At 41.4% G+C, this 24960-nt stretch overlaps 1 protein-coding gene across 1 annotated transcript in view; it reads right to left on the bottom strand.

Moving 5' to 3' along the window:
* The window catches only part of LOC126457063 (NFX1-type zinc finger-containing protein 1-like), a 283116-nt gene that overhangs the window by 181455 nt on the left and 76701 nt on the right, over window positions 1-24960 (bottom strand). Inside the window, exons 4-5 of the mRNA XM_050093061.1 lie at window positions 2075-2158; window positions 1524-1795 (exon numbers count right to left, since the gene is read on the bottom strand). Coding sequence (XP_049949018.1) covers window positions 1524-1795; window positions 2075-2158 — 356 coding nt within the window. The remainder of the gene's footprint in view (window positions 1-1523; window positions 1796-2074; window positions 2159-24960) is intronic.

The following is a 24960-nucleotide window of genomic DNA, read 5'->3' as shown; positions in this document are numbered from 1 at the left end:
GGTGCCATTCGACCGCCGTGTCTACCGTCTTCATACGACAAACTTCAAACCTACAAACACAGACAGGTGAAGCGCAATAGATAGGGTTCCTTTCTCCCACTCACATCTAAAATATCGTGTGTTCGAGACGGTGGAAGGCCGAAAGATTCTAGAATTTTCACGGAAATTCTCGAAACACTACAAGGTGTGAGCAGCTTTCTAAGTCACGAGGCATGTAAGTGGTCAGTGTACCCTGTCTGGAGGCTGTGGAAGGTCATATTAAAGCAATGTGGTCCATTCCAGTTGACCTTGTGTTGCTGACTGGAGTGAGCTGTCCTCAACAAAGCCTCTGGGAAGACGCAATGGTTCACTATAAACAAGTTCTGCAGCTGAGGAGTCCAAGTCGTTCTTACATGTTGTTCATATTTCCAGGACTATCAGAAGGGCAGAAGTCCAGGACGTACCATAGTACATTAGCATCACTTTCAGGGAACACTGCAATCTTTCAATCATTCCATCACTGGCAGGTTGGTAGCTGGTAGTCTTGTGATGTCCATACCTGCATAAATTTGCCAGCTGGGAAAATAAATTGGATGCAAATTGCCAGCTGCAATCAGTGGTTCTGTGTAGTGGGCAGCCAAACCAGTTAGCCAACCTAATGCGAATGTAGAGGCTAAAGTATCCACGGTGACATTGATCACTCGTGTTGCCTCTGGACAGCATGTAAAATGACTGATCATTGATCACTGTCCATTTGATGGAGGAATTGGTCCTACCATGTCAAGGTGCAAATGTGGAAAAAACTGTGCAACTCAAAAAATGTAAGCAATTAGTATTTTTTCAACTCAAATATCAATGAGTGACAACTAAAATCAGTCAACTCATGCTTGTACCTGGGTGTTAACGATTTGTCAGGATATAAAATGAATGTTTTTCAGTCTCAGTGATAGATAAAGCAGGCAACAGACTTCAGTTCATTTGTAGGCTAATGGAAAAATGCAGTGAACTTACAAAAGATATTGCTTAGAAAACACTCACGTGAGTGCATAGGCCCCTTACCAAATAGTCCTAACAGTATATATGCAACATATACCCAAAGGACTGTTGTCACTAAAACGCATAAAAAACCTGAACCAGCAAACATAACTTATGCTGCAATATCATACTTTCAAAGTTTCTGAAACCAGTATCAAGTGTGGAAACTAGGAATATACTACAGCCCCTTCATACTGCTCCAGAGGGACTGTGAAGACAATATTAGACTAATTACAGCAGATTTAAGCATTCATTAATTCCACATCTCATATAAAAGTTTTACGAGAAAACATCCTAATATGTGGTAGGAGAGGAAGTACTTTCTGCCATGCCGTCCATAGTAGTTTGCTGTACAAGTAGATGTAAATTTCATGTAAAGAACAAAGAAAATCTTCCGTCTTCCTTCATATATATTTCATGTGTAATTTTTAGTTTCCGTTTTCTACTTTAATAATCAGATTTAATGCCAGAATAGAATTAGTGTAATGCATCGAAGCTGTACCACATACCTCTTCTTCATGAAATCCATGGTTGATGAAAAACAAGTTCTTTGTGACACCTTTCACCTTCTCATACTGGTAAACAGATGGTGCACTCTTTAATGTTGGATAAATTGTGGGAGTGATGAGATTTGCTATTTCTGGCCTCATCCTATGCTGAACTTCCAAACAGTCATATTGCATTCCATTCTGGAGCATACGTTCAAATAAAGAAATATCAAAATTATATTTTTTTGCTAGCTCAAAAACTGCAGTTGATGGCCGCAGCTGTTTGTGATCACCTGAAAAATAATAGTTTTGTTCATATGCACCGAAGTTTGCCAATGTAGTAAACAATTAGATACAAATGTTATTTTTAATAAGCTGTGCATCAAATCTAAAGAATTTAGTAGTAAGGCAGACTAAACTCTCATTACTGATATAATTCAATGAAATCCACACTGAATAATCATATGCTATGTTACTTAAAACAAAAAGACATTCTGCTAAAATGTCTCTATCTGAACCAATAGAAATATCAAAGCATTCAGCAGTTTCTATTTCTTCCTCATCATGCTTACCTATGAGAATGAGATGTTCACAAGCTTTTGTTAAAGAAACAACAACATGTGACTCTAGTACTTCAGCTGCTTCTTCAACTATTACTGCAAAGAAATGAGAGGAAAATTTCAATAAACAATTTATTAAGTTGCTCTTTATCAGCAATTTTTAATATATATTTCTTATTATGCCGTGAGACAACTATTACAATAACTGGCAGTTTTCATAACTATATAACACCGAAACACACCTAATTATGTATTGTGCACCCAAATTAGCTAATCATTCCAGTAAAGCTTCAAGAAAAGAAGGCATGTTACATTATGTGATCAAATTACTAAATATCACACTGACACAGTGTAAGTAAAATGTCAGCATTAGATCTACTGTTTATCTGTGGTGCATTGCTCCCAGTAAATCATCAGTGTTGAAATATTTACATTGTATTAACTCAATCATTTTTATTACAGAGATGCTGAGTTGCCGATAGGCACAACAAAAACACTCTTGAGACTGCAGTTGCGTGTGCAAGTTGCATTTTCATGAACATGTGTATGTGTGAGTGTGTGTGTCAGCAAATTAACGCATACTGATGTGGTATTCACTGGTGTGCCATGCCATTATGACCTTTAGAATTGGTTGTGCGTAAATGATGAAATAAAATCTGCTAATTATGGATTTGCAAGAATACACAAGCACTTCAAAAATGAATGCCGACATCGGTAGAAGATTACACTAACATCATGGGCTGCACCACATGGTCTTGGTAATATATATACACAAAACATCCAATCTGTATGGAAGAAATTCCTAGAATTTAAAATTTATTGCTTGTCCGACCTTCCCACTGTACATATTATATGCCTTGCTGAACACTGGATAAAAGCTGATGAGCTCTCATTTTTTTAATTTTCCGAAATATGTCATGGGCACTAGCTAATGCAGATTCACTAAAAGAGGTGGTGGATGTCTAATACTTCTAAGAGGTGGTGTTCAGACCAGTGAAATCATAAAATGTATCATCTAAATGAAGAAGAACACTTTAAACATTGTGTACTTAGACTGAAAGAACAGCAAACAATCATTATTTGCAGTTGCAGATAACCAGATGAGACATGGGTCACTTTCTACAAAATCTGGAATCTGCAATCCATTATTACATTGCGAAAAGGAAAAAAAAATTATTGTGAGTTCTGATATTAAAGTAAATCTAGCAGTGGGTTCACATGAAGCCAGTGACTTAGGAAATGCGCAAGCAAGATTCTCAAGGGAAAATATTGTAAAAGAAACTACTACAAGTACTCCCACTTCCTCTTCATCCATTGACATAATCACTGTAAACCCTTACTCTACCCTAGTAATAAAACTTGAGAACTTGTCAAATGGTTTCTCTCACCACCAATGCCTCCCATTCGATGTAAGCCTCCCATATCAAGTAAATTCCGTGTCCACCTCACCTAAAATAATTCACGGGAGGTGCATTAATGATCCTGATAGTTTGCAATTATTTAAAAATTTGTTAATACAACAATCTTTGGGAAATGTTCACCTGGAAGAAGACACTGATAAAAAGGTTAAGAATTTTGCTGACCCTGAGTCACTGTTATAATATAGTCTTCCCTCTTAAGAAACATGTAATTAGGACCCAGGAAACCTGGACACAAAGGGTGGATAACACAAGGGATACTCATCTCCTGTGAAAGTAAATAAAGACTGTACATGCAAAGTAAAAGTAACACAGATCCTAATTTTGTTAATTATTTCAAAAAATACAAATAAGGTCTTCAAGAAAGTGAGATCCAAGGCAAAAAAGCTCTCAGTCAACCAGTACATTAAAAATACAAACAACATGAGTACAGCTGTGTGGAAAGTTGTCAATGGTACTACAGCAACAAAGCCTAAACAACCACTGCCTGACTTTCTAAATGAGAATGGGAAAAAACTACCAGATGCTAAAGAAATATGTGAATTGTTTAATGCACATTTCACAAATAACGTAAGCAATCTTCCCTCAGGTATTACAAAACCACAAAAAACTTTTGAAATAGTGCTAAAAAAATCAGACAGGTCACTCTTCTTAAAACCAACATCAGCTGCAGAGGTCATAAAAATTATCAGAGAAACAAACAAACTCATACTCTTGTGGTACTAATGCTTTGTCTGACCACTTAATAAAAAATATTGCCACAGAATCTGCTGGACCCCTTTCTGATGTAATAAACAGTTTATAAAACAATGGCTGCTTTCGGGACTCATCAAAATCTTAAAAGCCATTCCACTTTTCAAAAAGGATCACCCACATGATGTAAATAATTATGGGGCAATAACCCTCCTAGCCACAGAACCAAAGGTAATGAAATGAAAAAGTCAGGTGCAGTCGTGTGTTAGATATCACTCACTAGGGGTAAGATAGATACTGCCACGAGACGTCGGCCTCGTATTGGAGGCAATCTATTGTTATGAAGCATTGCACAGACTTCCTAATGCATTTGACACATTTTGCTGTTGGCAAACACTTGTATGAGCACTGTGTTTTCTTGTTGTGTGCAGTGCATTTCCTTTGCAACTTCACTTTTATTTTCTTTTTTCTCTCTAATTCATGTTTTATTGCTCCAATATTATTCTGCAGTAGCGGGATACAGTAATATCCTTTATTAAAGTATTGTTTATTACCAGACAAAATTACAAAAATGTAAATGAAAACTAAAACAAAACAAAAAGAAAAATCCTGGAATTCTAAAAAATCCCCGGGCTTTTCCCAGTTTTCTCCTAGATCTCCTGGTTGTCCCGGGTCATACACACCCTGCCTCAGTTGTATTTAACAGTAGCTGTTTGTTTTCCATTGCTAGTTTAATAATTACTTGATTGAACTAAACTCCCCCTCGATAGATCAGGCATGCACTACACTCAGGTAGCACAGCGTGTTTGGCATCCAATGGTGCCTCCTCCTCAAAAAGAACATTTCCCTCCCTTCAGGTAGTTCCATTTGAGTTCCAAAAGCACATCCATAACACTTGCATATTGTTCGAAACTACTAGTGACAAATCTAGCAGCCCAGCTCTGAATTGCTTCAATATCTTCCTTTAGTCCAACCTGGTGCAGATCCCAAACACTTTAACAGTTTTCAAGAGTAGGTTGCACCAGCATCCTATATGCAGTGTCCTTTGCAGATAAACTTCCTTCTCATAATATTATTACATTCAATCCTGGATTTCCCATTGTTTGAATTTTGTTCAATTTCAACGATTTCAGCTGTTTCCATTGACACTCATTATTATTTCAGTTATCTTTTCAGTGGTATGAGAATTAAATTTGGGCAATTTGGCAACATTTGAAAACAGAGTTAAGCATTTCAGCTTTTGCTTTGCTACCCTTAGTTTCATTTCCTGTCTCGTTTGCTGATGCCACTAATAGCCCTTACATATGACCAGAATTTCTTTGGGTTTTGTGAAATATTGTTTGACAATATTCTGCTGTGGTAGTCATTGAAGACTTCAAACATTGCTCTCTTGATAACCAAATGTGTTTCATTCAGCCTCTCTCTATCTACGACTCTCTCTCATGTTATATTAAACTACTGTGCTATCCTTTCTTAAGGTAGTAGGTGCACATGTGTTAGAGAGTTTCAAGAGTAATCTCACAACATATTAATAAAAAATTTATTTAGTATTTTGTCTAGGAGTTAAAAAAGTGTTATGTTTCTGAAATGAGATTTGTGTCCTATCAGTTAAATCTGAGAATTTTTTCGATGTTGCGTCTACAGTATTTACACCGCTATGATGGAAAACTGCTTGAATAGTTATGAATTCATTTCACATTTTGAATAATAATATATATCTTACTTCCATAATGAAATTTTCACTCTGCAGTAGAGTGAATGCTAAACAGATTAAAACTGTGTGCTGGACTGAGATCAGAACTCAGGACTTTTTGTTTTTGTGGGCAAATGCTGCTCTACCAACTGAGCTGCCAAAACACAACACACGGCCTTTCGTCATAGCTTTACTCTGCAAGGTAGGAGGTAAGGTACTAGTGAAAGTAAAGCTGTGAGGACAGATCACAAGTTGTGATTTGGTAGCTCAGTTGGTAGAGCACCTGCCTGTGAAAGGCAAAGGTCCTGAGTTTGGGTTGGTCAGACCACAGTTTTACTCTACCTGGAAGTTTTATATTTTGCTGTATTTGAGGACAAGACCAGAGGAATTTCCTTTCCATCTCTCCCATAGGAGTATTCAGCCACTAACCAAATTTATGCAATATCCTTGTCCATCCCCACTCCACGGCTACTCCCAACCGCTTTCCTCATGGCCCATATCCTCGCAATCACCCAAATTGCAACATCTGTCCCATACATCCTCCCATCACCATCACCTACGCTTGTCCGGTCACAACTATCTTTTCTTCTGCCAAAGGCAAGGCTACCTGCAAAGGCAGTCATGTGATCTACAAACAAAGCTGCATCTGCTGTGTTGTTTACTACATGGGCATGACAACTAACAAACCATCTGTCTGCACGAATGGCCACCGGGTAACTGTGGCCAAGAGACAGCTGGACCACCCAATCACTGAAAATGCTGCCCAACACAATGTGCTTCACTTCAATAACTGCGTCACAGCCTGCACCATCTGGATCTTTCCTATCAACACCAGCTTTTCTGAACTGTGCAGGTGGGAATTCTCCCCACAATACATCCTGAGTCCCCATAACTACTCTGGCTCAACCTCCCTTGCAGAGTCCTTCACCTACCTATCCTCTTCCTTGCTCCCATTCCAGCACTACACAACATCCTATTCTACCCAAAGCATCCAGTAATCATTTTTCCCTTCTCTACATTTCTTTCTGCACACTCCCCCCCCCCCCCCCCCCTCCTGACTCCATCTAGCAATCCTACACCATCCCCACCACATCCCAGTATTCTCCTGCAAGCAGCACCACACCTTCCCCACACGTACCCTGCTATCCTTCCCCCACCCCACCCCAGTCTCATTCTTACTCTTACCACCCACAGACTGCTTTTCCCATCAGGCGCAGTTGCAGTCTGGCTACAACAGGCAGAGACATTGGTTGTGTGTGTGTGTGTGTGTGTGTGTGTGTGTGTGTGTGTGTGTGTGTGTTCTACTTCAGAAGTCCTTTTGGCTGAAAGCTTAAGTGTACAGCAGTCTTTTCTCTGTGCCTGTCTGCCCTCTGTATGGTGAGTAGCAATCTATTCTTTTCATATCATTGTTATTACATGCTGAGCTTTTCACTGAAGACAACTATTGTGTTGTTTTTGCGGGAATTTGTGGCTGGAAAGATAAGAAGTGAGATTTGTTGTTTTTCTACTGTCACATTTAAGATTTGTAGTCAGAATTTGAAAATTGTTATTGAAAAAATTGGAAGAATTCGTAAGAATTTTATTATGAGTAGAGGACATAAAGCTTAAATTTAAAACCTTAATAACAATTTTAATAGTTTTATTACTGTGGATAATGCTTAGTGAGAGGAGATTATTTTTCAGACCACGTCATTTTTTAAACCAGAATTGATACGTACAATGTCATACATGAGTAATTTTATGGGTAAATTGGATTAATGTTAGATATACAAGATCTGTTCACAAAATTCCATAACATTTGCAAATTTCATGCCAATGGTGTGTTGGAGCAAAATGCAGTTGGCATTGCTGCACACACCCGTATTTAATGTATAACTGCTGGAAGTTTCATAGTTGTATGTCTGTTAGTTATTGCCAAGTGGGGTTGTGTCGCACAATTTGCAAATTCTGAGATGGTAGGGTTAGAGGAGCAACGTGTCTGCATTAAATTTTGTATGAAACTCAAAAAAATCTTTACAGACACACATCAAATGATGCACAAAGCCTACGGTGATGAGTGTTTACGCCATACTCGGTGTTATATGATTTACACTGTTCAAAAATGGCCAGATGGAAGTTAAAGATGACCATCATTGAGGATGCCCTTTGACATCTATCAAGGACGTTCATGTCAGGAATGTTAATGAAATTGTTCGTGACAATGAAAGACTCACTGTCTGAAAGATTGTAGAAGAATGGAACATTTCGGCTGGATCATGTCATGAAATTCCAACACAACATCTTCAAATACATTGTGTTGCTACCAATTTTGTCCCATGGCTCACAAGTCAAAACCAGAAAGACCTTCACCTCACAATCTGTGAAGAACTTTTAGATCAGACAAATGGAATGAGATGTTCATTAAGAGAATCACAACTGGTGGCGAGATGTGAGTCTATGGTTCTGATGTTGAGACCAAGGATCAATTTTTGCTGTGAGCTGGGAAAGGTGCTCCAAGACCAAAAATGTCAGGTCAGGTCAAATGTCAAAGCTATGCTGATAGTTTTCTTTTAACTTTGAAGGATTAGTTCACATCACGAATTTGTCCCACAGGGGCAAACTGTTAATCAATGGTACCATCAGGCAATGTTGCAATGCCTGTGAGAAAATATGAGAAGGAAACAGCCTGGTATGTGGCGAGACGATTCAAGACTCTCACGATAACGCACCTGCACATTTATCTCGGCTGATGCGTGACTATTGCACAAAAAACAAAATCACTGTGCTGCCTCATCCTCCATACTCTCCATACCTAACCCCTATGGACTTTTTATTTCCAAAATTGGAAACTTCTTTGAAATAACAAAGATTTGCAATGATAAACGAGATAAAAGAAAATTCGCAGATGGTGGTTCGTGCGATCCAGCCAGAGGAGTACCAAGACTGCTTCCGGAAGTGGAGACGGCTTTGGGAGTGGTGTATCAATTGCGGAGGAGAGTATATTGAAGGGGACCATGCACAATAAGTAAAACTTAAGCATGGCGAAATTTTATGGTCAAAGTTCCAGAATTTTTTGAACATACCTCATATGTTACGGAAGAGGTTCACAAGCGTTGAACATAGGACACGTGATTATAATTTGAAAATAAATGCACTCTGGTCAGAATATTTTTCCAATGTGGTGATGCTAATCAAATAATTATGTTATAATACATTAGTCACCTATGAATAGGCACGCACTCACCCCCTCCACAGAAGTGCACGCCACACTACCGTTAAGAGACTTGTGACTTTCGTGCTACCTTTCCCCACTCATGCTAACGGCTATGCCTCATCGCGGCCTACTCGTCCGAAGACTCGGCGCCTGGACGTTAACCGATCTCATGAGCAGTTCTCAGGTTCTTCCGTCACTGATGGAACGACACACAAGATAGTTACAACTGCCAGCCCTGCTATTAGATATAAGCTCTGACGCCTCAACCCTAACAAGTTGCGTGCGACCCGGCAGCAGATTAATGAACTTTTGGCGGCAGGTGTTCTGCAATCTTCAGACAGCAACTGGTCTTCACCAATCCACCTCGTCCCCAAATACGTCGGAACTTTTCAAATGTGTGGCAATTAAAGACGCCTAAACGCTCGTACCGTCATGGGCAATTACCCAGTGCCGAACATCAATGCTTCCCTCTTATGTTATCGGGCACCACAATTGTCAGTGACTGTAAATGCGCCTACCACCAGTTTCCCGTGACGCCGAAAGACATTTCTAAGATGGCTATTATCACGCCACTTGGTTTATTCCAACACCACTTCATGCCGTTCGGCCTAAAGAATGCTGCGCAAATGTGGCAACATTTCATTGACTCTTATCTTGCTTTGCTTATCTGGACGACATTCTCGTTTTCAGCAGTTCAGTGGAGGAACATGAAAATCATCTGTCTACAGTCCTCCAGACTTTGAACTCCAACGGTGTCAAGGTCAACAAAGACAAGTTTCAGTTGTGCCAGGCGTCAGTCTCCTTCCTAGGTTACACCGTCTCCGCTGACAGAATACAGCATCCCAAATCTCGTGTGCAGGCTATCACGTCTCTGCCGCCCCTGACTACTTACAAAGAGCTATGACGTTTCCTCAGCACCATCAATTACTATCGTCGCCATCTGCCTTCCGCCGCCTCTGTTCAGGCACCCCTGACGGATGCGCTACCAGGCAAACAAACTTCCAGTATCAAACCCGTCTCTTGGACTGCTCCGATGCTAGAGGCCTTCAAGGCTCTGAAGACTTCTTTAGCTCACACTGTGACACTCGCTCACCCCGACCCCTTGGCCGAGTTATTCATCACTACAGACACCAGCGACATCGCGGTGGGGGCAGTGCTGCAACAACGCAAGGGCGACACGGTTTCTCCCCTTCACTTCTTCTCCAAGAAACTGTCTACGGCTCAGAGAAAATATTCTGCATTTGATAGAGAGCTCCTTGATGTTTACGAGGCAATCAAACATTTCCACCCCACCGTTGAGGGACATTCGTTTTTCGTCCTCAGCAATCACAAACCACTGGCACAAGCACACTACAACCCACCTGAAGACCCACCTCCTCAATGTTACCACCACTTTGACCTGGTTTCTCAATTCAAAATGACTGTCCGTTACATCAAGGGTGCAGATAACATCATTGCAGATTTCTTCTCATGGATAGTGCTGTTTCCCACATCGTTTATCTTTCTGATCTGGCCTCCCTCCAAGCTTCTGACGAAGATCCTCAGGCTCTCCTACGAGACCCACAAACATCACTTGTTTTCACAAAACAAGTTTCAACGAGGTGTGGTGTGATTCTTCAACCGGTACCCTACGCCCTTTGCTGCCACCCAGGCTTCGCCGACATGTTTTTGATGCCCTGCATAACCTAGCCCACCCAGGTGTTCGAGCCACCACACGTCTCGTGTCAGAACGTTTTGTTCGGAAGAATATCAAACGGGTTTGTCAAACCTGGGCACACAGCTGCATCACTTGCCTCCCCGCCTCTGGGCAAGTTCGACATTCCCGCTGGACGATTCTGACCAGGCTTCTTCCTCCTAGGAGGAGGGCCATAGATATATCTTATCAACTATCAACCGTTTGTCTTGCTGGGTCAAGGCTATCTCTCTCCCTAACATTATGGCCGGGATGGTAGCCAAGGCTTTCATTGGCTCGTGGATCGCTCGTTTTGGGTGCCTGACCACTGTCACCACCGATTAGGGTCAACAGTTCGAATCCTCCCTTTTCACCATCCTCTGTATTAAAAAAATACACACCACCGCCTATCACCCACAAACCAATGGGTTGGTGGAGAGATGGCACCGCACCCTCAAAACGGCCCTTGAGTGCCATCACTGTGTCTGGTCGGAAGCTCTCCTGGGGGAAGTTATTCTTCCCCAGGTTAGCGAGGATCTTCCCTCCTCGCCAGACTTCATTAGTCAGATGCACACGTATTTTCAACAAATGTGTTTGCACCCACCCATCAGTCACTCACTCTCCAACTGCTCCCACGTCATGCTGCGGTTAGGCAACCTCTTCAACCTCCTTATTTTAGCCCCTAGAAGGTACTCCGGCAGCGGGACACGACTTTTGATATCACGATTAAAGACCGCACACAGACAGTTTCTCTGCATCGCCTGAAACTGGCTTTCATCGACCCTGATGGTCTCACACCGCCGCATTCGGACTCTGTAGATGATCCATCCTTGATCAAGATCGAAGACGGGCTCCCATCAACCTCACCGCACACCTCTTCCGCCGAAGACTGTTCGCCACCGTTCACTGGTTTCCCGACCTCGCCCCATTTCACCCTGCGCAGGTTTCACTCCCTCACCTCCAACGTTGGAAACACACACATCTACTATCAGTTTGTCCTGCAGCATGCCGCCGCACCGAGAGAATGACATTTCTATATTGATAATCTATGACCGAGCGCTCATTCTTTTGACAGATACCGAGGTCCCGCCATCGGACGGTCGCTTACACGCCAACACTGCACACAACCACACACTCCCACGCGAGTGTGACCGAGCATCTCTACGTGTTTTCATTTCTACGGGCAGCTCGATCCACTTAAGGGCCACACACGCCTCCACCACGCCGTCAACTGCCCCACCCGCTTAGTCCCGGGCTGGCCGCCGTCTCATCCAGCCACGGTGGCTGACTGACTACGAAGTGGACCTGCCTCTCGCCGCTCCGCATGCACAACCCACCTCATTTGAGATGGAAGTACCTGTGGTGCGCCTGCCTACCCGCACGATTTTCACCGACGTCAACGCCTGCACGCCCTCACCTGTAGTACTCTGCACTGCAGAGGGGGAGGGAGGGGGGGGGGGGGGGGGGGGGGAGGGTCTGTGTGGTGTCAATAGTTCGTATCGACCACAAAACTTAATATCTGTGAAATCTCAGTGCTCTGTGTCGATCCTCCAACTTAGCTTTACTTTAGCCAGTTCTTTGTTACACTTCATTCTGTACGGATGCAGTGTCAAGTGTAAATATATACGAGCTACGACATATGTGGGAATTAAGTTTTCTGTATCCCGATTACTGATCCTGTTCCCATAGTTCCATTCCTATATCACAGTCAATCAATATAAGTATCTGTTTTCTGCTACACAGCTAAGATTGCATTCGTGTTAAGATATGTTCTTTCACGTTTTGTTTGTCAAGTAGAATCTTGTGGTCCACACAATAAAAGGTTTTGGCTACGATGCACAATATCCAAAAGTGAAAGCATTCTTTCTTTGTAAGGGAATCCTTCATGAAAGCTAAACGGAGGCAGTTAACAAGCTCTCTCTGGATAATGAATCAATAATGTGATTAAGATCATTTTCTCAGCAACTTATGAAACTAAGGAGGGTGAAACAAGTTTATTAGAGGTGGCTTGGTAATTATCAGTTTTAAAGGTGGGTATTACTACTGTGTATTCAAGCCTGCCAGGAAATATGCTCAGAGTCACTGAATGATTACAAATATAGCTTAAAAGTTTCCTATCAAGTTAGCACATTTTAATACTGACTGTAGCATGGCACACAGAAACACACAATAGAAAATAATTAACACTAGGTTTCAAGCTCTTGCTCTTTTTCAAATAGGAGTAAACACATTCCCATACAAACACATCAACAACCTAACACACAAGCCCGTTGTAGCAACAAGATTAATTATTGAACATCGGTGACTGAAAGCAGTTTCCTGACTTGATGGAGATGTGGAGGAGGTCAGGAAGGAACAGGTGGTCAGGAAGGAACACAAAAGGCAAAGTGGGGGTAGCAGAGTAGTGTGAGGCAAGACTTTCGACGGATGACTTAGGAGCTGCACAAAAAGACAAAAGGAGTTGAGACCATGTACGGGATAGAAAAGGGGGGGAGAGGGGTGAAGAAAGTGCACCCACATAAAAGGCAAGGGATAGGAAGGGTGGTGGAAGAAGGCAATATATAACTTGGATGGGGAAGGAAGAACTGGTGTGGACAGAAAAAGAGGGAAAAGGTAAGCTGAGGCAATGAAAAACAAGTTAGAGGAGGTGTAGGCACTGGACAGCAATATGAGGTGATGGGTGGACTTATGGGCAGGTCTTGCACCAGCGCACACGACAAGGAAATTACTCATTGGGCACAGCATTGGGAGCAGGATTGGAATAGGGAAGGACAAGGATATTCTGTAGGTTGGGTGGGTGGGTGACAGAACATTACTTTGGATGATTGGGGTAGGATTCCTTCATCTCAGGGCACGACAAGAGGTAGTCACAGATCCAGTGAAGGATGTGGTTGAGCATTTCAAGGCCAGATTGATTAGAGGAGTGTTGGTCAGTGCCTGGTTAATGGGGTTACTGGTGTCAGAGGAGGAGATGGCGCAGATGATTTGCTTATGGAGGAGCTAGATAGGATATGGTCTGCCAATAACGGTTCTGGGAAGGGTATCAGTATATTTTGACAAATGCTGCTTTTCAGGGCAGATGCAGTGTCCAAGGGTGTCGAGGCTGTATAGAAAAGACTTTTTGGCATGAAATGGGTAACCGCTGCCAAAGTGGAGGTACTGTTGGTGGTTCGTGCACTTGATATAAACAGGCATATTTATGAAGCCTCCTGAAAGGCAGAGATTGACTTCTAAAAAGATGGTCCATTGTGTTGAGAAGGACCAGATGAAGTGTATTAGGGAGTAGAAGTTAAGCTTATGGAGGAAAGAGCAAAGATTGACACTGCCATTAGTCCAAGTCATGAAGAAGTCATCAATGAATCAGGCCCAGACGAGGGGTTTTTGATGTTGAGTGGATTACTGCACATGGTCCATAAATAAGTTGGCATAGGATGGTGCCATACAAATACTCATGGCAGTACGACCCATTTGTTTACGTATTTGGCTTTCAAAAGTGAAAGAATTGGTCAGGACATTGTTGGCTTGGAGGATATGGAGAGAGGTGGGACTTTTGTATAAGGACGACAATGGGAAAGTGTTCCAAGGCCACAGGGCCATGGGCATGGTGGAGGTTGGTATATAAGGACATCATATCCACAGTGTTTCTGGTGGTAATGGGGCAGGAGGTGCGCAAATGCAGTGAAGGACATTAGTGGTGTGTTCAATATAGAATGGAAGGTTACGGACAATGGTTTGGAGGTGTTGGTCAACAAAGGCAGAGGTTTGTTCTGTGGGAGCATTGAACCCAGCTACAACGGGACGGCCATTGGGAAAACAGTGGGGTTGGTTCAAAATGGCTCTGAGCACTATGGGATTTAACTTCTGAGGTCATCAGTCGCATAGAACTTAGAACTACTTAAACCTAACTAACATAAGGACATCACACATATCCATGCCTGAGGCAGGATCCGAACCTGCGACCGTAGCAGTCACGCGGTTCCAGACTGTAGCGCCTAGTACCGCTCGGCCACCCTGGCCGGCTGTGGGGTTTGGTGAGTAAGTGAAAGGTAGGAATGGAGGGGGCTGTTGGTGTGAAGAGGGAGATGGATTCAGGTGTCATGCTTTGGGATGGACCTAAGGCCCTTGAGGAGCTAAAGGTGGGCATATTGAACTTCTGGATGGGATCATGGTTGTAAATTTAGGATGCAGTGCTGTCAGAAATTTGGAGGCAACCCTCAGCATGAAGATGCTACAGTCCAAGACCAATGTGGTGGAGTCTTTGTCTCCAGGAAGGGTGGTAAGATCTGTATAGGTTTTCAGATTATGTACCACTGTGTGTTCCATGGGAGGGATGTTGATATCACCGGGGAGAGATTTAGGAATGGAAAATGAGGTCATGTTAGATATGAAGAACTCCTGAAAGATAACCAGGGGTTGACTGCGTGGAAAGGAAGGACGGTCTTGTTTGTAGGGAGGCTGAAACTGTTTTAAACAAGTTTTGATGCAGGATTTTGGTTTGCTGTTTGTGGAAACCATGATGAAGAAATGTTTCCACTGCAGATAATGTGTAGAGGATAGGTCCTTTACAAGTCCATCATGGTTGAATTTAGGTTTATGGCTGAACATGAGTCCTTTAGAGAGTACCATGAATCTGCAGTGGTCAGAGTGTTGGCCGAGTTTCACAACAGTGTTACAAGATGGTTGTTTAGAAGCATGTGTTTCATGGAAAGTGGAGGAAGGTTTTCGGAATATGGATGGTTGAGTAAGTTAGCTAGGCGTGTTTGGGTAGCTATGAGGGCTTGTCAGGGCGGTGGAAGTAGTGGAGGGGGGAGGAGCCTCTTTCTTGGCTATAGTTAATTCTATGCAGACATAAGAAAGGAGTAGCTGGGACAGCTTACTCAGGTGGTAGTGGGAATAATGCTCCAGCTGTTGAAGGGCAAGAGTTTCTATTGCGGTGGGAATCAAGAAAATTGTGGTCATTGAGTAAAAGGCTTTTGAGAAAGGAGTAAAGGCTGTGTAGTATAGTTTGAGCTTGGATCATATGATTAGATTAGATTAATACTAGTTCCATGGATCATGAATACGATATTTCGTAATGATGTGGAACGAGTCAAATTTTCCAATACATGACATAATTAGGTTAATTTAACAACATACTTAAGTTAATATAACAACTTTATTTTTTGTGTTTTTTGTTTTTCTTTATTTTTTATTTTTATTTTTTTTAATTTTTTTTAATATTTTTGTTTTTTTTCTTTTTTTCTTAATTTATATCTAAAAATTCCTCTATGGAGTAGAAGGAGTTGTCATTCAGAAATTCTTTTAATTTCTTCTTAAATACTTGTTGGTTATCTGTCAGACTTTTGATACTATTTGGTAAGTGACCAAATACTTTAGTGCCAGTATAATTCACCCCTTTCTGTGCCAAAGTTAGATTTAATCTTGAATAGTGAAGGTCGTCCTTTCTCCTAGTACTGTAGTTATGCACACTGCTATTACTTTTGAATTGGGTTTGGTTGTTAATAACAAATTTCATAAGAGAGTATATATACTGAGAAGCTACTGTGAATATCCCTAGATCCTTAAATAAATGTCTGCAGGATGATCTTGGGTGGACTCCAGCTATTATTCTGATTACACGCTTTTGTGCAATAAATACTTTATTCCTCAGTGATGAATTACCCCAAAATATGATGCCATATGAAAGCAATGAGTGAAAATAGGCGTAGTAAGCTAATTTACTAAGATGTTTATCACCAAAATTTGCAATGACCCTTATTGCGTAAGTAGCTGAACTCAAACGTTTCAGCAGATCATCAATGTGTTTCTTCCAATTTAATCTCTCATCAATGGACATACCTAAAAATTTGGAATATTCTACCTTAGCTATATGCTTCTGATTAAGGTCTATATTTATTAATGGCGTCATACCATTCACTGTACGGAACTGTATGTACTGTGTCTTATCAAAATTCAGTGAGAGTCCGTTTACAAGGAACCACTTAGTAATTTTCTGAAAGACAGTATTGACAATTTCATCAGTTAATTCTTGTTTCTCAGGTGTGATTACTATACTTGTATCATCAGCGAAGAGAACTAACTTTGCCTCTTCATGAATATAGAATGGCAAGTCATTAATATATAATAAGAACAACAAAGGACCCAAGACCGACCCTTGTGGAACCCCATTCTTGATAGTTCCCCAGTTTGAGGAATGTGCTGATCTTTGCATGTTACGAGAACTACTTATTTCAACTTTCTGCACTCTTCCAGTTAGGTACGAATTAAACCATTTGTGCACTGTCCCACTCATGCCACAATACTTGAGCTTGTCTAGCAGAATTTCATGATTTACACAATCAAAAGCCTTTGAGAGATCACAAAAAATCCCAATGGGTGGTGTTCGGTTATTCAGATCATTCAAAATTTGACTGGTGAAAGCATATTTGGCATTTTCTGTTGAAAAACCCTTCTGGAAACCAAACTGACATTTTGTTAGTACTTCATTTTTACAGATATGTGAAGCTACTCTTGAATACATTACTTTCTCAAAACTTTTGGATAAAGCTGTTAGAAGGGAGATTGGACGGTAATTGTTGACATCAGATCTATCCCCCTTTTTATGCAAAGGTATAACAATAGCATATTTCAGTCTATCAGGGAAAATGCCCTGTTCCAGAGAGCTATTACACAGGTGGCTGAGAATCTTACTTATCTGTTGAGAACAAGCTTTTAGTATTTTGCTGGAAATGCCATCAATTCCATGTGAGTTTTTGCTTTTAAGCAAGTTTATTATTTTCCTAATTTCAGAGGGAGAAGTGGGTGAGATTTCAATTGTATCAGATTGCATAGGTATGGCCTCTTCCATTAACAGCCTAGCATCTTCTAATGAACACCTGGATCCTACTATATCCACAACATTTAGAAAATGAGTATTAAAAATATTTTCAACTTATGACTTATTGTTCGTAAAGTTTTCATTCAATTTGATGGTAATACTGTCTTCCTCTGCTCTTGGTTGACCTGTTTCTCTTTTAATAATATTCCAAATTGTTTTAATTTTATTATCAGAGTTGCTGATTTCAGACATGATACACATACTCCTGGATTTTTAATAACTTTTCTTAATATAACACAGTAGTTTTTATAATTTTTGATAGTTTCTGGGTCACTACTCTTTCTTGCTGTCAGATACATTTCCCTTTTCCGGTTACAAGATATTTTTATACCCTTAGTAAGCCATGGTTTGTTACAAGGTTTCTTACGAGTATATTTAACTATTTTCTTGGGGAAGCAGTTTTCAAATGCATTTACAAAAATGTCATGAAATAAATTATATTTTAAATTGGCATCAGGTTCACGGTACACCTCATCCCAGTCTAACTGCTGTAGGCTTTCCCTGAAATTTGCAATTGTTAAATTGTTGACTGAACGTACTACTTTGAAGGACTGTTTAGTATTGCTGAATGGAGCTATGTCATATATTGTAACTAGCTGTGCACCATGATCAGAAAGACCATTCTCAACAGGCTGAGCATTTATCTGGTTAAACTTAACTTGGTCTATAAAGAAGTTATCTATCAGTGAGCTGCTATCCTTTACCACCCGAGTAGAAAAATCAATAACGGGTGTCAAATTGAAAGAACCGAGTAATACTTCAAGGTCATTTTTCCTATTACCCTCTTTCAGAGAATCTACATTGAAGTCCCCACAAATAATAATTTGCTTCCCCCTTTCTGACAGATAGCACAACAAGGAGTCCAAATTTTTCAGAAATAGATGAAAATTTCCTGATGGGGACCTATATACAGTTACAATTATAAATGTGCCTTTATTTAATTTAAGCTCACAGGCACATGCTTCTATATGTTTCTCTACACAAAACTTTTTTGTTTCTATACTTTTTGCACAATGATAACTTTTGACATATATGGCAACTCCTCCTTTCTCCATATTTTCTCTCATTACATGTGCAGAGAGCTTATAACCACTTACATTTACCTTATCCATATCAGTAACAATGTGATGCTCAGACAGGCATAGTATATCTATTTCATTCTCAGCTTCTAAATCTTCCAAACAAACCAGAAGCTCATCTACTTTATTCTTTAAACTCCCAATATTTTGATGAAATATACTTACATTATTTTTAATTATACTTTTATGAGAACCTTTCCTTATTCTAACATTTGCAGTACTCTCCTGTCTGAGTTTCTCATTGTGCTTAGGCCTAGTTCCTATACCAGTGGTCACATGGTGTTCAGAGAGGCAGATTATGTCAATTGGGTTGGGTGACTTTAGTTCATCAATGCAATTACCTAGGACTATGCAGAAGGGCAGAAGGGCCTGGTGAATGTCTGGAACAGATTGAATTGGAAAGGGTGACAGCCCGAGATACCAATTTTAAAGGTAAGCACAATAGATGGAATACCAAGTGCTCTACAAGATTTCAGAAAGAGGATGTATGCTCGGAGTTTAGCTAGGGCAATGGTGAATTTTACATTACTCCACTACTGACCGTGCATGTTTATTTAAGGCCACATTGTACAATTGCACATGTTCAATGTCACACATCAATCTGCAATTGAATGTATGTACTTACAAAACATTTCCTGACCTTCCATGACTCTTCCTACGTATCTCTCTACAAAATATCTACTATTTATTACCTTATAACACTTCCACCATAAGTTTCCATCTCATAATTTTTAACCTTTTTTCAGATAGTCCTTTTGTCTCCTGACCATTAAACCATGATACCTGCTCATTCTACCTCCGCCAATTCGGAAATTCACCTTTGTCCTAACAAAACTCCAGGTACACATCCTCTTTCTGAAATTTTGTATGACACATTGTATCCCACCTAATGGGCTTGCCATTAAAATTGGCTTCTCAGGCTGTCATTAATCCTACCATATGATTCTCCATCTTCTCCATCTGCCCCTCACTCTTCCACTCTGGTCCTCTCACCCCACCAGTCCCTCACAGCTCCTCGATTACGCCTTGTTGACTTACTCCACCTTCCACATCCCCAAAAGCTTCCTCCACCCCAACAACAGCCAACCACAACCCACACAAAACCTTGTTTAAAACAGTCACAACCTCCATCCAACCATGGTGCTCCTCCCTTTTCATACAGTCATCCCCTGGTTATCTTTCAGGAGTTCCTCACTTCTAACTTGGCCTCACCTTCATTTCTTAAATTTCTCCCCAGTGAGTCCAACATTACTCTGTTGTAACACGCACTACACATAACCTGAAAAATAATCCAGACCATATCATCCTTCCCTTTGACAAAGGCTCCACCACAGTGGTCATGAATTGCATCAACTACATGGCTGAGGGCCTCAGCCAACTTTCTGAATCCTCTGCATACAAACCTCAAAACCATGATCGCATCCCAAATGTCCAACATGGTGTGCAGCAGTTCCTCAAGGCCTTAGGCCCTTCCCAAAACTTGACACCTGAATTTATATCTCCCCTCATATCAGCAGCATCTACTATCCAACTTCACAAACCCAACCCCACTGGTCTCCCCACTGGTCGTCCCATTGTGGCTGGGTACAATGCTCCCACAGAACGAACCTCGGCCTTTTTTGACCAACACCTCCAAACAATTATCCATAACTTTCCACCCTACATTCAAGACACTGCTCATATCCTTCATCACCTTTCCACAACTCCTGTCCTATTATCACCTTGCGACCATGGAACATTACGTTTCCCAATGCCGTACTTGCACCAAACCACCATCTCTTTACTAAAGCTCCTAACCAACTACTTCCTGACCCACAATTATTTCATTTCCGAAGGCCAAATCCATGGTACTGCCATAAATACTTCACAGCTTTGTCTGATGCTAACTTATTTATGAGCCATCTGGAGGAATTTTTCATATCCAGTCTGTGGTATCAAGTATCAATACCAATCCCACTGGATATCAAGGTTGGTAATGGAATGGCAAGTTTCCATATCATGCCGACAGATGACAGCCAGTGGCAGCCACTCAACCCACTTGTGCTCGGAGCTACTTCACCACATGACACTGTGCAGACACGTTCTAGTCGTGATTCCAACACCTTGATTCGTGCTTTTGTTGACCTTGTGATCAGTGGTCTCTGTTTCATGCTGAATTATTTGTAATTAGTCTCCTTACACTTGGAGAAATAAAGTTAAGTAAATCTTCTGTTTGTTGCATTATCTAGTTCGCTAATCATTTCTGCTCCTGTCCAGCTTTCTTATGATGACAGTTGCCACACCACTCTGTAGTCCACATCTCCTTCCCATGATGTATGAAGTCATACACAACAAACCCAGGCAAAGAGTACTACTATCTACTTGTGACTGTCATCAAATCTTCAAGCTTTCCTTCCTCCTATTCTGTTGTTTTTTGCTTGCTTTTTGCTGTTATTCATTGTTCAGGATACCCAGTGTTTGCCTTGCTTGTGCTCTTTATGTTCTTAGTTCGGTGGCTTCTGCTTTCGCATATCTTTTTGCTTTCTTTGAGCTACTTTTTCTTTTCACTCTTTGTATTTGTGCATTGTTTAATAGATAAAGGCTACAATGCCACAACTACCTTTAGCTCATCAAACTCAGTTTCAGAGTCAACAAATTTCACAGCTGCTTGAAGTGATGCGGTTCCCTTGCATTGCTTGTGCGAAAAGAATGTTTCTTTTGTTTGGTCGCAAGGGTGTCAGTTTGCTTTCCGGGACTTTAAACCTGCTTTGCTTAGTGATCAATGCCTTTTTCATTTTGGTCCAGGCAACTCTGTGGTCTTGAACGTGAATGATTCTTCTTATGGCATTGGTGCAGTTTTGTTATGTAAATTTGGTTGTGTTGACAGGCCGACTGCCTTTGCTTTGTTGTTGAACAAAGTTCAATGTAATTATACTTAAATGAAAAGGAGACGCTCGTCATTGTCTATGGTATTACTAAGTTTCACCAGTATCTTTTTGGCTGAAAATTTTACTTGGTGACTGACCATAAACCTCTACAATCTTTGCTTAGCCCTTCTTAGTCAGTCCCAACTCACACAGCATAGAATCTGCAATGGTTGGGCCCTTCTTTTGCCAAATCACCAATATGAGATTGTGTATCTGCCCACATGTAAGCATGCCAATGCAGAATCTCTTTCTCACCTTCCTGCTGGCCCGTGTGCAAGTCAAATGTTGTGGTTCCCCAGCTCTCCAGCCTCCCGTGCTTCATTTGCTACACCAAGGTCATTGGGGCATCATTCACAACAAGCAGTTGGTGCAACATCACTACACTTGGCAGGGTATGGGTGCACAAATTGAATGGTTGATTTGTCAGTGCCATACCTGTGTTGAAGCCCCGTATCAGCAGTTCTTTGAATGGCCCAAACCTCAAACACCATGGAAATGTTTGCACTTGGACTTCACATGCTGGCTCGTCATCACTGATGCTTTCAGCAAATTTTCCTTCATGGCTCCTATTCACTCTATTTCGGTTCATTTCAAAATCCAGGGCTTGTAGTCAATCTTTTGCCTCGAGAGTTTCCATGAAGTGACTGTGACTGACAGACTGACTGACTGACTGACAATGGGCCTCAGTTTGTTGTAGTCAGTCTGACTAGTCGCAATCCAATGGTGATGCTTAACATTTCGTATGAACATTTAAGTAACAGACGGACAAACTTCATGCCTCCCACACATGGGACCAAGCTCTGTTATTCTCGTCTTCCTACCGCTCCCAGCCTCACAACGGACCAATGCCAGCAGAGCTCTTACACGGACGGTGCTACCACACATCGCTTCATTTGTTGCACCTGCCCTGGCTGGTGGTGCCATTCAGCCCGGACAGGCGAAGTATCACACTAATGATTTGGTCTTCTACAGATTGTATGGCAGATGGGGGCACTGGGAGCGAGGCACCATTGTACGACATGCTGGATGTTCTACGTTTCTCCTACAGGAACCATGAGGATTGCAGAGATACCACCAGAATCCAATTTGTCCATGTGAATTGTGTGATCCTGCCATAGGGTTTGTGGTTTCAGATTCTGTGCCTACTGGGACACAGCAGCCCATACTGCAGCCAGCTCCCACGGAACCTGCGCTGTTGGCACCAGTCCCAGAACCAATGGAAGTTGACGCCCTTTCAAGGTTGTCACTATCATGACAGCCACTGTCACCTGGGATGGGCCTTTCATCTTGGTGGCTGTCCTACGTGCCACCTCGGATCCCTCTGCAGTCATCAAGATGCCTCTGTCTTTATTTACTGCTCCACCTCTGCATGTAGTTGCACGTCGTCTGCCCGATTTTTCATTTCTTGGTACCAGGCAGGCTAAGGGTGTACGTCACGGTGCAGAAGCTCGACATCAGCCTTGGTGTCGACTCCCATCTCCTCACTGCCCCCTGCATCTAGTCTCTCCTCCCTCCTCCAACCCATTCACTCATTTACACAATACGAGAACAGTGAGGAAGTTGGGGGGGGGGGGGGGAGGGGGGAGGAGGAGGAATGTGTTATCCCATACATGTATCACCCCCAGCGCATCCAGGTTGGAAATGGAATGGCAAGGTTCCGTCTGACACCGACAGTGGTAGGCGAGATATGACAGATCCGACGGTGTGTGTCAGCAGAGTCACACCTCCAGCTGCTGGGTACCACGAGTGCCCTCTGCCACCGCAATATAAAAAGGCCAGTGGCAGCCACTCAACCTATTTGCACTTGGAGTGATGTTGCCATGTAACACTATGCACACACTGTCTACTCCCAGTTCCAACACCATCATTTGTGCTTTAGTACAGAGACGCTCTTCCTTGATGAGCCTCTGATAGCTGGACTCTGATTCATGCTGCATTATTCATAATGAGTCTTTGCGTGTTGGAGAAACACCAGTTAAGTAAATCTTCTATTTGTTGTGTTATTTTGTTTACTAATCATTTCTGCTTCTGTCCAGTTTCTGGATTCTTCCCTCTAAGCACCTTAATCTTGGATGACATCACTAAGCTCTGCACTAGGCTTAAAAATGCTAGTTGCCTGGTAACAATCTTCAACAAAAGAGTTTCACACCAGTTCTGATATTCCCCTACCCAGCAAAATTAGCTTTTTAATCATCTTTACATTTTCCTTTCTGGTTCATCTTGCAGCTTATGCCTTGTACTGTCAGGCTGTTTCTGAATATGTTTGTTTGTCTGCATTATTTTATTCACACTATCCATGGCACTGAAGCTAAAGGAGACTACTAAATTTATGTTATGAGACATGCATTTGACCTTCCCACTGATTTGGAAAGTTTGGTTGTAATCCAATCTTTTGGTCTAACCCTAACATTACCACCACTAATGTCAGTTTGCTATAGAGCTAACTCTTCTGCCACTATCCAATCAGCTTGAAGTTTCAAGATTAGCAGTTCTAGATATGTGTAGAGATAATGACTGTCACTGCATCTCCAGGGATGGCCAATATCATCCTTCATATAGGTTGTATCACAATAACTCTCACAAAAATAATGCTTACATTCTTCAACTGATTTCCATTTATGATCATTTTCTGGAATTTTACCACATTTAAATTTTGACAGCATAATTTTGCTTTGGTTATCCTGTTAAGAGTTATATGTCCAATAACAGACAGTAACTAACAGGTTTCTACATCATGTTTTTGATAAAATTGTTTGTAAATGAGAACTGTTCAGCAATCATTTCATTACACCATTTGAATGCAGCTTCTAAGTTTAAATACTTTGAGTAACAAAATTTAATAGTGAGAGAAAATGATAATTACTCGTGAAAGATTATCACTGCATATGAAAGACAATTAAAGTTATGGAAACACTAAGATCTTTTAACTCACAGTGTTCCTCAGCCAAAATACTGTGATGAAATCAGGGGATTTTAAACATCGATATGCAGGATCGATCACATGCGTGTATTGAATATCCTTAAAATTATTAATTACATTCCATTCTTATTATGGTCATACCTGATAAAGAGCCTGTCACCATTTTTCTGATATAACTGTATACAAATGGTGTTCAACATAGCTTACTTCACAGAAGCTGTACTCTGTGCTAGAACAGCTTGAAAACTTTCTTTATTGAGGGAAAAGGAATATTTGAAGGCTTAAAAAGCAACTTTAAAAAGAGAGAGAGAGAGAGAGAGAGAGAGATGGGGAGAAAGGGGGGGGGGGGGGGAGGGAGGGAGAGAAAAGAGAGAGTGGGAGGGAGAGGGAGGGATGGATGAAGGACAAAGGTGAAGGAAACTAACAAATTGTGTTACAGCTTAAGAC

The sequence above is a fragment of the Schistocerca serialis genome, chromosome 2 (genome assembly GCF_023864345.2).
Source record: "Schistocerca serialis cubense isolate TAMUIC-IGC-003099 chromosome 2, iqSchSeri2.2, whole genome shotgun sequence".
NCBI classification, from domain to species: Eukaryota; Metazoa; Arthropoda; class Insecta; order Orthoptera; family Acrididae; genus Schistocerca; species Schistocerca serialis.
The sequence above is the reverse complement of the archived record's forward strand: the minus strand, read 5'-3'. Positions and strand labels throughout refer to the sequence as shown.